General features: G+C 42.8%; 1 protein-coding gene across 3 annotated transcripts in view; it reads right to left on the reverse strand.

Moving 5' to 3' along the window:
* Positions 1–1010: 1010 nt before the first annotated feature.
* The window catches only part of HIKESHI (heat shock protein nuclear import factor hikeshi), a 24179-nt gene continuing 10412 nt past the window's right edge, over positions 1011–14777 (reverse strand). For all 3 annotated transcript variants that reach the window (XM_034759006.1, XM_034759005.1, XM_034759007.1), the window contains exons 3-5: positions 12859–13010; positions 4028–4146; positions 1011–1229 (exon numbers count right to left, since the gene is read on the reverse strand). In XM_034759006.1, the coding sequence (XP_034614897.1) occupies positions 1175–1229; positions 4028–4146; positions 12859–13010 (326 nt within the window). In that variant the 3' untranslated portion in view covers positions 1011–1174. The remainder of the gene's footprint in view (positions 1230–4027; positions 4147–12858; positions 13011–14777) is intronic.

The raw sequence follows: 14777 nt of genomic DNA on the forward strand, positions 1-14777 counted from the left end.
CAGCGTTTGGAACTTTACTGAGACATTAAGCATGAAACAGATGTTAAGATTCCCTCTAACAAAAGGCTATGAAAAGGCACTGATTTAGTTCAAATTCCTGAGACTGGGAATACACGAGGGAAGGAAAAGTTTACCAGAAACAATAGGAGGTGCCTTTGTTTTTCCTTGGAATAGAATCACAGCAAAGTACAAAGGAGACTAGAATGTCAAACAGATGTTAACTGGTTGTCAGGGCAGCTTCACGTTGAGCAAGGCCAACACAAGACTGTTACTGACTGCATATGATAAGCTTATTTAAGCAAGACTATGAGAACCAAGACCCTTTAAACTACTGTTGTAAGATACTGCTGCAACCTCACTATCTATTATATACTAGTGAAAAAGAAACTCTGAATACTAAGTATTAAACTTTCCCCTCCCTGCATAGTAGATCGTGCATCATAAACAAAAAGTAAACCCCTTGGGCTAAGTAGGAACCCACCAAGAGCCTCCAGTATAAATAGCCTCTGCTGCCCAAACTTTCCTCCCTATTTCACCCCATTAACAAGTCCTTTGCTTGACATTACAGAATATTAATTTGGGCCCCTGAACTCCACAAGTGGAAGGAAGCACATACCCCTTGGGATCAAGTCCTGCAAAGACTTGAAAGGAAGAGGGAAAATGAAGTTATGCCAGTTTAGACCAGTTGGGGATCCAGCCCTTAGACTGTTATGCTGAGCAAAATATAAGAAGTGATCGTTCTTATCTCTAGTTCCAAGATATTAGTAATGTAAAAATGTGATTTAGCTGAGAGCATTTCTTAAGAATAAGATGAACAGGGTTCAATTTGGTTTCTTTACCATTAAACAAAGCTGCAATACTTCATAAAATTTGTACAAATATGGTGTACAGCCATTTTAAAAGGGGACATAATTACAAATTGATAAAATTACACTTATAAAGATATAGATACAACACTGGCTTCTTGAAGTTTAATATTTTTTAGCTAGAAAAAACACAAAGATGAGCAGTTGTTTTCAGGTTTTTAATTTTAAATAAGTTTCAATGGTACTATAAAATCCACGTAGTCTGCTTTGACTTTGATTACTCCACCAATTTTCTTTAGTGGGGTGATTTATTGTATCTTTAAGACATGACTTTAGTCGGAAAGCACTTCAAAAGACCTGATTGAAGTTTATGTTTTCCAAAAGAAAGGATTCTGAGCCAGTCGTCTCTGGAAGTTCTCATACCTAGAAGAAACAAAAGTTTGTCACAATTAAAATGGCTTCCCAATGATGCAACTCAAGAATTTTAGCTTTCAATTTTCCAAACCATTACTGAAAAACTAGCCCAGATCACAGAGTCATCTGTACAGAGGCAATATTTAAAATATTTCCCCCACACACCGCATGGAAAACTGTTTAAATATATCTTTCCCCTGGATGGTCTTCTCGAACCCTGTTTTCCCAGTCATGCTTAACTTAACAAAACCAAAACATTTCTTGGATTACATACTACACTACATTATAAAAATATTATTTAGGTTGCAAAGTCAAACATTCAAAAGTTAGAAAATGCCCAGTAAAGGTGGCCTATATACCCTTAATTCTGTCCCCTTTGATTCCATCTTGTGAAATAAATGAGGCTCTTGATTCTTGTGGAAAATATCATATCTGATTATGTAATTGAAGACTAATGCATATGTGTCATGTTGCCTTATAATTCATAGGAAGAGTACCAGATAAGTAGTTTGCGATTTTTTCTATGTATGCTGAAATGACAGTAGTTTAAACCCCAATGTTTATGTTTTAAGAATACAAGTACACTTCACAAAAATCCAGTGCTGAATTTAAAGACATAAAAATGGGCTTTTAGATGCTAACATTCCCTACAGTGTGCTAATTCTTAGTGAAATTAACTATTCACAGACCATCCTACTTTTTCTATTAATCCCATCTTGGACAAAAAGCATAAGTGATGAAAACAATGAATTTTTATAATCAAAGTTAATGATCTAAGAGGTTCCAAAAACAGGGCAGAATATGAGACTTATTGTGTGACTTTTTAATAAATATACTACAGGCTTTGATCCTGCAGAAGCCAAAAAACAAGCTTCAAAATCCTCACTTCAACACAAGCTGTTCACACTTCACAAAAGATCATATTGATGAAATAGTCAATGGCCACAGGAAAGAAACAGTCATCTCTGAAAAGACCTGATACAACTTCAAATGAGAGCTGAGTGTGAAGCTCTTCAAACTCTTGCTCCAGCTGGGTCAAACTACTGGTACCCTATACGGCTGTGATCAGATTAATAGATCAATTAAAACTTTTGTCAGCTAAGGAGATTTCTTGATCCTGTCTTGCTCTGGCCCACTTCAGTTTTTCTATTTATTTATTTTTTTTAATGTATTGGTATAGCCTGTGCAGACCTCCAGAGTGCCTGTCCTGGCCTAACCCTTCATGTTCCCCTGATGGCCTGGTTGAAAGCAATGGGTGCATCCCTGCCTCTATGGCTTTTCAACAGATTCAATGAGGCATTTATGTAGTGAACAATGTCCCGTCAGGAACCTAACTTATTTAACCAAAGGCCAAAAGGACACTTAAGCAAGTTTTCACGCCAGAATCCCAGCAGGGGCATAGAGTGTAGCTCCCCAGTGAAATGGATCTCCTACTGCTCTCTGGAAAGGTCCTTTTGCTGGGATTGGGCATCCCTAGGGGTTTTGCCACTCAACGGCCAGCCTCCCTGTGACTGTTATCAAAATTGTACCAGGACTTGACCAGTCACTATCCTGACTATTTGTTTAACTCCTTTTCCCTACCCTTTGTTTCTCTTTCAGGGATCTTGCCTTCCTTTACAATTGTACAGTGCCTAGCACATTCTCAGTACTATTAGAATCAAAGGATAAGAACGGACCAGCTATGTTCAGGGTAAATCTTAGGATTTAAAATTCCCAGCCCAAAGGAGAACCACTAACTACAGTAGAACCTCAGAGATACAAAAACCTTGAGAATGGAGGTTGTTCATAAACTCTGAAATGTTTGTAATTCTGAACAAAACGTTATGGTTGTTTTTTCAAAAGTTTACAACTGAACATTGACTTAATACAGCTTTGAAACTTTACTATACAGAAGAAAAATGCTGTTTTTAACCATCTTAATTTAAATGAAAGAGTTTCCGTACCTTATCAAATCATTTTTTTTTAAACTTTCCTTTTTTTTTTTAGTACTGTACTGCATTTGCTTTTATTTTGGGGGGGGGGGAGAGGGGGGGGGGGGGGTCGTCTCTGCTGCTGCCTGATTGCACACTTCCAGTTCCAAATTAGGTGTCTGGTTGACCAGTCAGTTCATAACTCTGGTGTTCATAACTGAGGTTCTACTGTATATTAAAAGTCTGTCCCCCAACACTTCCAGACCTACAGTGGCTAGGAACTGTTACCCAAACCAGTTTGGGGCATAATTTTTAACTAATTAGGCTAAACTAATTTAACATACTTTGCCCTGCCCACACTAGATGATCAAACCATGTTCAGGCAGTCTGAATCATTTTTAAGTAGTGTTTTAAAACCTAGTCTAGGTCAACATCCTTTGAATACATGTACCCTGGGCCAAGAGGTGATGACTTTGTGGGGAAAGGACTAGGAGTGTTCACACAATGTTGTTAACTAAGTACTCCTGAGAACTTAAGAGACATTGATTGTAGCCCAAGAGACGGCAGTGTGTTCTGCTTTCCCATGGTCAGTACCTTTACAAGGAGCAAAGGCAGCTTCCGGAATCAGCCACAAACTGCAAGTAGGGGTAAAACTGCCTGGTAGCAAACAAGAGTGAGATAGGTACAGCATTTTAATTATCCAAGTTTAGTATTTAAAGAGGCTACATAGAACAGAATACAAGAAACTACTATAGTGTAGCAAAGTCAACAGGAGAACTATTAGTTACGTATTTTCAAAGTAAGATTGCAGTATGGCATGAAAGTTAATTCAGTGCTATGAAACCCATAATTTTGGTGCCTAGAAATTAGCTTATTGCTGGAGATATTTTCCTTTACCATTTCAGAACCACGTTTGCAGGAATGAAAGCTTCAGAGGGATTCGGTGTCATCTGGGCCTGTGTGACAGCAAACGATGAGGCAAAGTTATAGAAGCTATCCAGCATCTTCTGAGTGAACTGAAATTCCAAAAAAACACATTGTAAATCAAACCCATATTTAGAACTTTGATTGTGCTTTTGATATCTAAAGTGCTGTTAATCCTTATGCCTCATGTTGGGTGGATTAAATCTCTCTTTTACAGATGGGGGAAAAGGAAGGCAGAGAGATTAAGTAAAAAGGAAGTCTGTGTTAAGAGACAATTAGATCTAGAGTTACTAGTTTACAGTCCTGTCCTCAGACACCGCCTCTCTCAAGAGATTCTCTCTTAGAAACTTTAAAGTATTTTGATTTTTATTCAGTTATTGTTTCTTTCCAAAAGATTAGTTTCCTGGAGCAAGTTTCTGAAGGAAAGCCTTAAACGACCTCAAGATAAACATAATTAAAATTTGTAAAGTCTTATGGGACTAATGGATGATGTAGTGATAAGACTTGGGCCTTGTCCTACAAACTAGACTAGCAAGTTAGTGGCAGCCTACCAATAGCACCTGCTGTTGATGATTTTGCCTAAAAGTACCTCATTTTTTGTATTTGCTCACCTCGTAATAATTCCATGTAAGAAGAGGTTACTTACCTGTAACTAGAGGTTCTTCAAGATGTGTGGTCCTTATATGTATTTCACCCTGGGTTATGTATGTGCACCATGAGCAGCTGGAGAATTTTAAAGTAGCATCTGTTGGTCTGTGCATGCACCATGGCTCACCTTATGCTTCTGACCAAGGCAAAAAAGGGCGGGGTGGACCAACAGCCACATCACTTCCTTCACCACCACAAATCAAATAAGATCCAAAGTAGAGGGAAAAAAGGAGGGGTTATGGAAAACATATAGGGACCACAAAACTCAAAGAATCTCCAGTTACATGTAAGTAACCTCCTCTTCTTTGAGTGATGGTCCCTATGGTATTCCACTGTGGGTGACTGACAAGCAGTACCTAAGTAAGAGGAGGTGCAAGGATGAGGATGGTAAGGTCAAATGGAGAACTGCCATCCCAAATGAGGCATCAGCAGCCGAATCTTGTACCAGAACATTAACATCTTGTAAAAACATGTGGATAGAGCTCCATGTGGCCGCTTTACAGATGTCTAAGAGGGGTACGTCCTGAAGAGACTCTACAGTCGTGGCTTGAGCTCTCATGGAGGGGGGAGGTTTGAGAGCTGATAGAGTAGAATGCAAATGGATATCCATTTGGAAATTCTCTGAATGAAGATGGCATAACCTCGGACTCTCTCCACGACAGCGACAAACAGCCTCAGGGACTTTCTGAATGGTTTTGTTCTCTGCAGATAAAAGGCCAAGGCCTGTCAAACATCAAAGGAGTGGAGCCTATGCTCTTTATATATGTGTGTAGTTTCAGGAATGGATTGGTGAAGGTGAAATTCCAAAAAAACATTGGGATAAATTTGGGGTGTAAGTATAAAGAAGCTTTATCTTTGTGAAATACAGTGTATGGAAGGTCTGCCATCATTGTGCCAAGTTCAACAACCCTCCTTGCCAATGACTACAAGAAAGGTGACCTTCATGGAGAAGAGGGACATGGAACAAGTCACTAAGGATTCAAAGGGGCAGAGGAGCTTGTGGCAGAACTGAAAGAGTGAGATTCAAGTCCCACGGGGTATTATCTTTTGAGAGGGTGGGCAAGTTCTTATCAGGCCTTTCCAGAATCGAGTGGTTAGCAGGTGTGCGAAAATAAGAGAAGCCCTCCATAGGGGGATGGAATGCACCGATAGCTGCCAAGTGGACTCTCAGGGAACTGAGGAATAGGTTCGATGTCTTTAAAGATAGGATACAGTCTAGGATGAGTGGGATACCCATAGCTTCTGGTAGAACGCTTCTCTGCTGATGAGAAGCATTTCCATTTAGATTGGTAACGTTTCCTAGGGGAGTCCTTTCTGCTATTAGAAAGGATGTCTTACACGGCCGAGGAGCACACCCATTCTAGGGCTGATGAACATCTAATACCACGGGATATTGGGATGCCTGATCCTGCCATTGCACTGGGTCAGGAGCTCAGGGAAGATCGGGAAGGTAATCAGAGGATGAGATGACTGGCATGGGAGTCTTTGGGGAACCAAAACTACCTGGGCCAGAAAGGCACTATCAGGATGACTGTCGCTCTGTCAGATCTTGCATAGCATTTGTGGCAGAACCAATAGCGGAGGGAAGACATAGTTGAACTGGTATGACCAGTGAAAAAGGAGAGGGTCGCCCTGGGAGCAGTAAGTTAGGACTCCCCTGGAGCAACATGTGGCACACTTGTTGTTGGCCCGGAAAGTGAACAGATCCCTGGTTGGGGTTCCCCATCATGTGAAAATGTCATGAAGCCCCATGTCATGAAGCTCTCACTTGTGGTCAATCACGAAGTGTCTGCAAGCATATTCTGCATCCCCGGCAGATAGGCTGATCTGATTGCTGATGCACCAGTTCCAAAGATTGACTGCTTCTGCACACAGAGAGGCCAATCTCACTCCCCCCTTGTTTGTTGAAAACCATCGGAGTGTTTTCTGACATTATGAGGACATACCTGGTGAGAGTTGATGAAAGGAAGAAGGCACTTCATGTCTTCAATAGCACCTGTAATTTCAGGACATTGATGTGCATTCTGGACTCTTGAGAGGTTCATGTTCCCTGTGCCATGTGGTTGCCCACATGGGCTCCCCAACTTAGTAGGGACACATCTGTAATAATGGCCTTGTCCAGGAAGGAGGGGAGAAAGAGGACCCCTAAAAGCATACCAAGGAGGGACAACGGTACTTTAGTGGGAACTTTCAGTGTGAGGTTCATAGAATGGGGGTTTGGGGAGTAAACTGACTGTAGCCATGCCTGAAGGCAACAAAGGTTTTGTCTTGCAAATGGAGTGACACAGGTGTGGGGAATGCCAAAGCCACCACTTCATCCAGCGATGGTGATGGCAGTCTGGCTGGTTCAGGTGGAACTGCCAGAACCAGGGTGTAATACTCTGCCTCTTCTATTGGAACTGGGGATAAATTTGAGGTTCTCTCATAGGGGAGGCAGGTGATGACACTAGTGGATCAGAAAGATTCCAAAGGGGGATACAATATGGCCAGTAGGTGGGGTGGACAGGTGGTGGCATCAGGTACCAGTGAAACTGATTCAGGGGAGGTGGTGGTTGGTCCTAGGGTCATGTGGGCCTGGTGGGGAATAGCAGGACAGGAAAAAGTGGTTCCTCTGATGGTTCCAAGTTTCCTGAGACAGAAACAGTTGACTCGGGTTCTGATGGTGGTACTGTTGTTGCTGACTGAGAGGTGTACATTTTGTATAAGTGGGAGTGATAAATTCTGTCCCAGCAGCAGGTCTCTCGGAGGTGATACAAGCTCCCTAAAAATGGAGAATCCCAATGGAAGGAGGAATTCTGGGTCCAAGGCAGAAAAAGCATCCTATGGTGCAGATCTTCCCAGCGTAAGAGGGACTCCTACTGTTCAGGCCATTGGTGGCAGCGATGATGATGGTATCCGGACATAAGACATCCTCATGAGCCGAGCCGGTGGGTTTGCTTCTAGGCATGTCCAGTATCTTTGGAATGGATTTAGATGAAGATTTAGTCCCATGCTTCCTAATCTCCCAACTAGGGCCTGCTGTGGGGTCAGATCCTCCACCACTGAAGTCACACTTTGCAGCAGGAGGTGCAATCCTTGCGGATTCAGGCCCAGGTACCAGGCGGGGGAGCGGGGGGAATGATGCCCCCAGCCTGGGTCCGATTGAGGCCTCATGGTCAATTCCATGAGGTACTTACAGAGGCAAAGTGCCCGTCCTTCTCAGGTACGGCTGGTGAAGGACTGACAAATACTGTACTGAGCCGCAATGTGAGCCTCTCCGAGACAGTAGAGGCAGCATTGATGGTCATCGCTGACTGAGAAGGATCCCGGGCTGAAGGTGCAGAGTTTGAAGCCCGGAGTACTAGGCATAAGTCTGGTACTCAGATGGGATACGGGGAAGGATGGGGCTGAGGACGCTAAAGATTCTGACCCTGACCATGCCGTGGTGCATAGGAACTAAGGAGATGGTCAGTCTGCCTTGCCCTTTATCGCCTCGGTCGGAAGCACGAGGCAAGCCAGGGTGCACGCACAGAACAACGGACACTACTTTCAAGTTCTCCAAATCCGGGTACACAGGGTGTATGCATAATCCACAGTGGAATACAATAGGGACTATCTCTTGAAGAAGAACAATCCAAGTTCAATACAAGCTAATTCAACTTAATTTTAGTTTGATATAAATGAAGATTAAATATAAAATGGAACAACCACCTCTTAAAAACTATGTTTCCAATCATATCACCTTTTTTTTTTTTTTTTTTTTTTTTAAAATACAGGCGAGTTGCAACTGTTCCTTTTGCAAACTGATCCTTAACTAGTACAGACAGTCCTCGACTTTGCGACGTTCAATTTACGATGAACGGCACTTACAAACGTGTCTGAATTGATACCCTGATTCGACCTACAACAATTGGTTTCAACCTTACGATGCTCGGTCCTGCAATGGAGTGTATTGCGTTTCCAAGTTATGACGTTTCGACTTACGAAACAATTTTCAGGAGCCAATTGTGTTGTAAATCCAAGGACTGCTGTAATTCATCCTAGTCATAATCCCTAGTGTTAGAGCAACCATATTCTGGAGAAACAGTATAAGCCTTTGCCAGTATATCTGTGCCAGCAGAGCCACCTAGTGGAGATATAGTGGGAGATGACAGGAGTTCTGACAGCATAGTTAAAACATCTCCCTGAACAACATTAACTAAGCCAACAGAAGTACTCTGCTGTCAATATAGTTGGATCTGCATGGGGGAGGGAAGGTATCAGCATTGCTGTGTTGGCTAGGGGGATGTGATTTTCCCCCCCATACTTCTAGCCGACACAGCTATGCTGGCAAAACTTTGTAGTGCAGACTAAGGCTGAAGCACATTTTTACATTTTTTATAACTATATGTTAATTGAACTTGGAATATACTTGTAAAAAGTAACTTGCAAATATCAAATGGCTCTCACTTAACAAAAAAACAACGAGGAGTCCTTATGGCACCTTAGAGACTAACAAATTTATTTGGGTATACAGCTTATGCCCAAATAAATTTGTTAGTCTCTAAGGTGCCACAAGGACTCCTCCTTGTTTTTGCTGATACAGACTAACGCAGCTACCACTCTGAAACCTCTCCCTTAACTGTAACTACCAACAAATTGCTTTGTCAATTATCCCACAAGTACATTATCTTAGTGGTGCAACAAACAGTAATGGAAGATTTGGTGCTTCAGAGAAATATTGTTCAGAAACCATCCTGCTTTTCTCTTCTCCCTCCCCATGAATGCTTAGTATATTTACATAAAAACTGGATTTGTTTAGGTGTGCCAGTTACGCCTGTTGAGTACTCCTCACTTGAAAGTCACTCTGAAGTCCATCACACCTCCACAGTTAGTTGTGATGGCAGACTGGATTATACCTTTATTTGGAGGAAGGAAGCAGCAGCAGACATGCCAAACCCACAAAAAAAAACACAGAAATTGGGCTTGTTTTTAGCTTAATTGGCTTGTGAGTTGCTTGTTGGCTCGTTTTTGGCTTGTAGGATTTTGTTTTTTTTAAATCGGTTCCTGGGGAGCAGGTGCGGGGGGGGGGGGGGGGGGCGCGCAAAAGAGTCAGTGGTACATAGCGGGCCCATCACAGTCCCAGACAGCACGCTGGGGGTCATCTAGTCAGAGTGTTGGGGTTCTTAGGGATTGTCTTGTGTTGGCCTTGTTTTGAAATGGGATTAGCTTGATTTTGGGCTTATTGTGAAAGTCGGGGTGCTTATTTACCGCGTGAAAGTTGGCAACTGTGAACAGTGTGATTAACACTGCTAATAAATTAGGCTTCTCAAAGTGCTCAGTTACAGCTCTTTAGGAGTCATTGATCCTATCACACCACAATCGTTAATTATCTGCAGCGAAGTTGATCATAAATGCCTGAAAAGTTTCTGCAGAACTGAAGCAACAATTTATTGTCTGGATCACGAAGCCAAAGCTGGGTCTGTCCCAAACAGCTGCCACTGGCATAATTGCCTGTGGTTCTGCACACTCATCCCCTCTCTCTGTTCAATTGCCCAGGTGAACATCAAAAACCCATTTACCTCCCCCTGTCTGAGATGAGCCTGGAGAGGTGGGACATTGCTTAAATCTAGGCCCAAAATATGGCAGTCCTCAGTGTACAGGGCAGTTTCCCTAGAAAAGAGGGGGGGCTTTCAAAGGTACCTTTTCACTGAATGGTCAGGAGACTGGGAGGAGAGAATGGGCCAGAGGTACTGCTCAGAGGTGCTGGAGCAGGAAGAAAGGGTGGTCGTGGCAAAGGGACTATATATCCAGTTGAGCATAGTGTAGATCAGGGTCCCTGCACCAGCAGCAAAGCTGTGCATCAACATATCACAAGAAGCAGGAGGATCCAGCTAGCTAAGGCAGCAGCACAAGTCTGCTGATGGAGATATCACAAGCCCAGTCCAACTGCTTTGGCCATTCCCTTTGTTCCCCAAGTAACAGTCCTGAGCTTCAATGTGCAGCAGAGTCGTGTATCAAGAGTAAATTTCTTCAGAGTATGTTGGTGACAGATTTGGAGCTTCTCAGTAATAATTATAAATAATGCATGTTGGTTATTGGAATATTTATTATATGACTACATTGGTTTAAACCGACAAGAGTGTCTGGAAAAACAAGCAGGAAAGAAAATGGCTCAAGATAAAGCCATTCTTCAGCAAACACGTGAGCTGTTAAAGGACAATGTAGGAATCACTGGCTCATTATCCTGCTGTACTTACAGGATTGGTTTTAAACAGGAGAGTCAAACCTTGGGAAAACAGAAGGAAAAAAAAACCACAAAGACACCTATAGCAGGGTTAAAAGGGACCCTTTCTCAGAAGAGAAGCAGTAGGTGTTCAGGGAACCAGACTGAGGCTTGATTTACACTGAAACATACTATCGGCATAGCTACTTTAGTCAGGAGTGTGGGGGAAAAAATACCCCCCTCAACATAGTTATGCCAGTAAAACTCCCATGCAAAAGTGGTGATGTCAATGGAAGAGTGACTCTGTCAACACAGCGTATTGTTTGGGGAGGTGGTGTGCCTATAATGATGCAAAAACTCCTTCTGTTGATGTAGGCTGCACCAGGGGGTTATGTCAGCATAGTCTTTCTAGTGGAGAAACAGCCTGGGACCTAGTGGGGGTGCCTGAAGATGTTGGATCTACCGAAGTTACATCAGGGGACAGCAAGGGGAGGTCTACATTTAAAATGCTGCATCAGTGCAGTTTCACCTATGCAGCTGCGCCGTTGTAATGCTTAAGTAAAGATGCTCCTATGCTGAGATGGGAGAGCTTCTCCCATTGTCATAGTTAATCCACCTCCTTGAGAGATGGTAGCTATGTCAACAGCAGAACCTCTCCCATCAACATAGCACTGTCTATACACAGATTAGGTCAGTATAACTATGTCACTCAGCATTGTGTTTTTTCATACCCCTGAGCGATGCAGTTATACCGATATAGGTCCTGTAGTGTAGGCCTGCCCTAAGGTTAGGTCTACACTGGGGGAGGGTAGGGAGGGGTCGACCTAAAACATGCAACTTCAGCTATGTGAATAGCGTAGCTGAAGTCAGCGTATCTTAGGTCGATTTACCTGGCCGTGAGGACGGCGCGAGTCAACCGCTGCCGCTCCCCTGTCAACTCTGCTTCCACCTCTCGCCGTGATGGAGTTCCGGAGTTGACGGCAGAGTGATCGGGGATCGATTTTATCGCGTCTACACTAGACACAATAAATCGATCCCCGATAGATCAATCACTACCTGCCGATCTGGCGGGTAGCATAGACATACCCTAAGACTCTAGACACACATGTATGTAGACTGTTAAAATCTTTTCCCCACCTCTAGTGCTTTGGGGCTACTACTAAACAAAATAATACTTTTGTTTTAAGAAAACTGTCTGATCACTGTACACAACTGGTCACAGACTCCCAAGGGAAGAACCACAGTTGCCCAAACTCAGTCAGACCTGCAGGGTAAGTGTAGTTGACACTGACACTGACACACACACCCCCTATAACTCAGTGCCTGGTGTAAAAGTGGGGGAATTGCAAACTTTTGCCCTGAAATTGGTAAAGGCACAAGGCCTAAGGCAAGTGAAGTTGGAGACACCAGGAAGGGGACAGAGGTGCAGCTAGCCCTGTAACTCTGTGACAGAAGACTTAGCTTACTATTTGAGCTGGTATTCCACCCCAAGTGTTTCCCATTCCCCAAGTCTAGGCACTGTATTTAAGATCCCCCAACAGTTAGGAGCCTAGAGAGTCCTACTTTAGCTATCTTCTTAATGCACTAAAGCTTCAGTTTCAGCTCTTGTGATGGAAAGGCTTAAAATATTCTTTTAAAGAAATTTTACTTGAATTATAAATCATGTACATAGAACTACTTGACTGAAAAGGGAAATATACCAGCATTTTACGCTAGGGTAAGTATGCAGACTATGGCAATGGCAAAAAAATACACAATTTCTATATTTTCCTAAGGAAAAATCTCATCTGAAGTATTCTGCTGAATGAACAGACTACCAGATCATGGTTAGCTTGATAACATACAATTGGGGGCTGTAGTTTTGGAACTACTTGTGCCAATTTTTCACACCTGCCTTCACAGAAAGCTTGATTCTTAACTGGCTCTTACGCTAATGGGCAAAAGACTGCTGGAAACAATGTTTTTAAATTACCTGCGTGAATGAGTCTACTGATGATACAGCAGCACTTGCTACAGGAGTCTGCTGGGCCAAATGTTCCAGCAATTCCACTGAGATCCCAATCTGGGCTACAGATGGTGTCTGAGGGATGTTCATTGCTCCAAAGGGGTGTTGGCTGCCTTTCCCTGAAAGAAATAGCATAAGCAGCAGAAATGTCAAACTTGGCATCAGCGCAACTATTATATTAAGTTTAAGTCACCAAGATTTCTTGTGTGTGAGGTTTCTTGTTACTTGCCAAGTAGAGGTCTCTCTACATACAGAATTATGAAAAAAATGTGTACAGCTCATATACTAAGTGTGTGAAAAAATGCAATGGATAATTTTAAAATATAAAAATATCTTTTCTCTTACTAATAACTGAGGAATAGAGTGACAATCCTTAACAGACCCTTACAGGGAAGGAGTTTTGTAAGGAAGAGTTAATCAGTTTTTAAAATCCCTTAAGTAGTAAATTAACCTCCCCATTGAACCAGTTGGGTCGTATATTTGTATGCAAGATTCAGAAGCGTTTGAACCTCTTACTATTACTGACTTTTCCAGTACAACAGGGTGTATGATTTTTTTTTTTTTTTTTTAAAAGCTCAGGAGTATGATTTTATAGTACTACCATCCTTTAATATCCACAGAAACGTTTACAGAAAAATCCAGAACCATTAAGTACTGATGCACAGTCCTTTAGTTCGTTCATTCATTCAAACTAAAGAAATGACAATATTTGCGCCTTGGATCACACAACTATTATGCAGCATTTATTTTTAGACAGCCCCCATCATGGTCTCTGGATGCTGAATAATTTTTTTAATGAATGTAAATAAACCACCACCATGAACAGCACCTAATAGTAAATAAAAAGTAAGTGAACACTTATGAGGGTTGGTATAATGGTTCATTCCAGTGATTCACACTGCACTAAACAGGTAGGCAGCTGTTTCTGAGGTTTGAGTGATCTTCAAAGCTATCCCATGTAGCATGCACTGCAGTAATCCAATCTCAGCATTATAAAGCCATCAATGACTGTAACAAGGTCCACATCAGAAAGAAATGGTTGCAAAATAAAGAGGCCCTGTTGGTCACAAAAGACATTAGAGAATCCATTAACAATCCGGCTGAAAATCACTAATAAATAGCAAACCTTTTGTGCAGGCATCATCCCAGACTTCCAGCATCACTTCTGACTCTTCTAAACTGAGTTTTAATCAGCTCTAAACCCAAGTCTCAGGGGCTCACCAAAAATAAAGACAATCATCTAAATTCACTGAAATCTGTCACTCCCTCCTGTTCAACGTGTATGGGAAGCTAGAGAGAATGCCTGTAATGCCATTAGATGTGAACGAGACACACAGCTGCACATAAGTTCTAGTGAACGTTGTAGAAGAACATCCTCCCAATAAAGAAGCAACTGCTCAATACCAGCCTTTGGGTCATCTTAACAGGGAAGAGCAGAACCATTTAAGAGCTATGCCATAGTCCACACGCCAATAAGTGGTATCACAAGCTGCTGACTGGGCTAAATGAAGACACCACCACCACGTGACCTAGCTCAATTGCTAAAATTTCACCCAGTGAAACTAGCATAAGTCTCTGCCCTACCCCAACTCAAAGGAATCAAGGAAATCTGAAGACTCCAGAAGACAGTTAATTCTTCAGCAAAGGCCTAAATCAGGGGTCGGCAACCTCTGGCACGCAACTCGCCAGGGTAAGAACCCTGGCGGGCCGGGCCAGTTTGTTTACCTGCCGCATCGGCAGGTTCGGCCGATCGCGACTCCCACTGGCCGTGGTTCATCATCCCAGGCCAATGGGGGCGGTGGGAAGCCGCGGCCAGCACATCCCTCGCCCGCCCCGCTTCCCACAGCCCCCATTGGGCTGGGACAGCGAACCACGGCCAGTGGGAG

The sequence above is a fragment of the Trachemys scripta genome, chromosome 1 (genome assembly GCF_013100865.1).
Source record: "Trachemys scripta elegans isolate TJP31775 chromosome 1, CAS_Tse_1.0, whole genome shotgun sequence".
Classification (NCBI taxonomy): Eukaryota; Metazoa; Chordata; order Testudines; family Emydidae; genus Trachemys; species Trachemys scripta.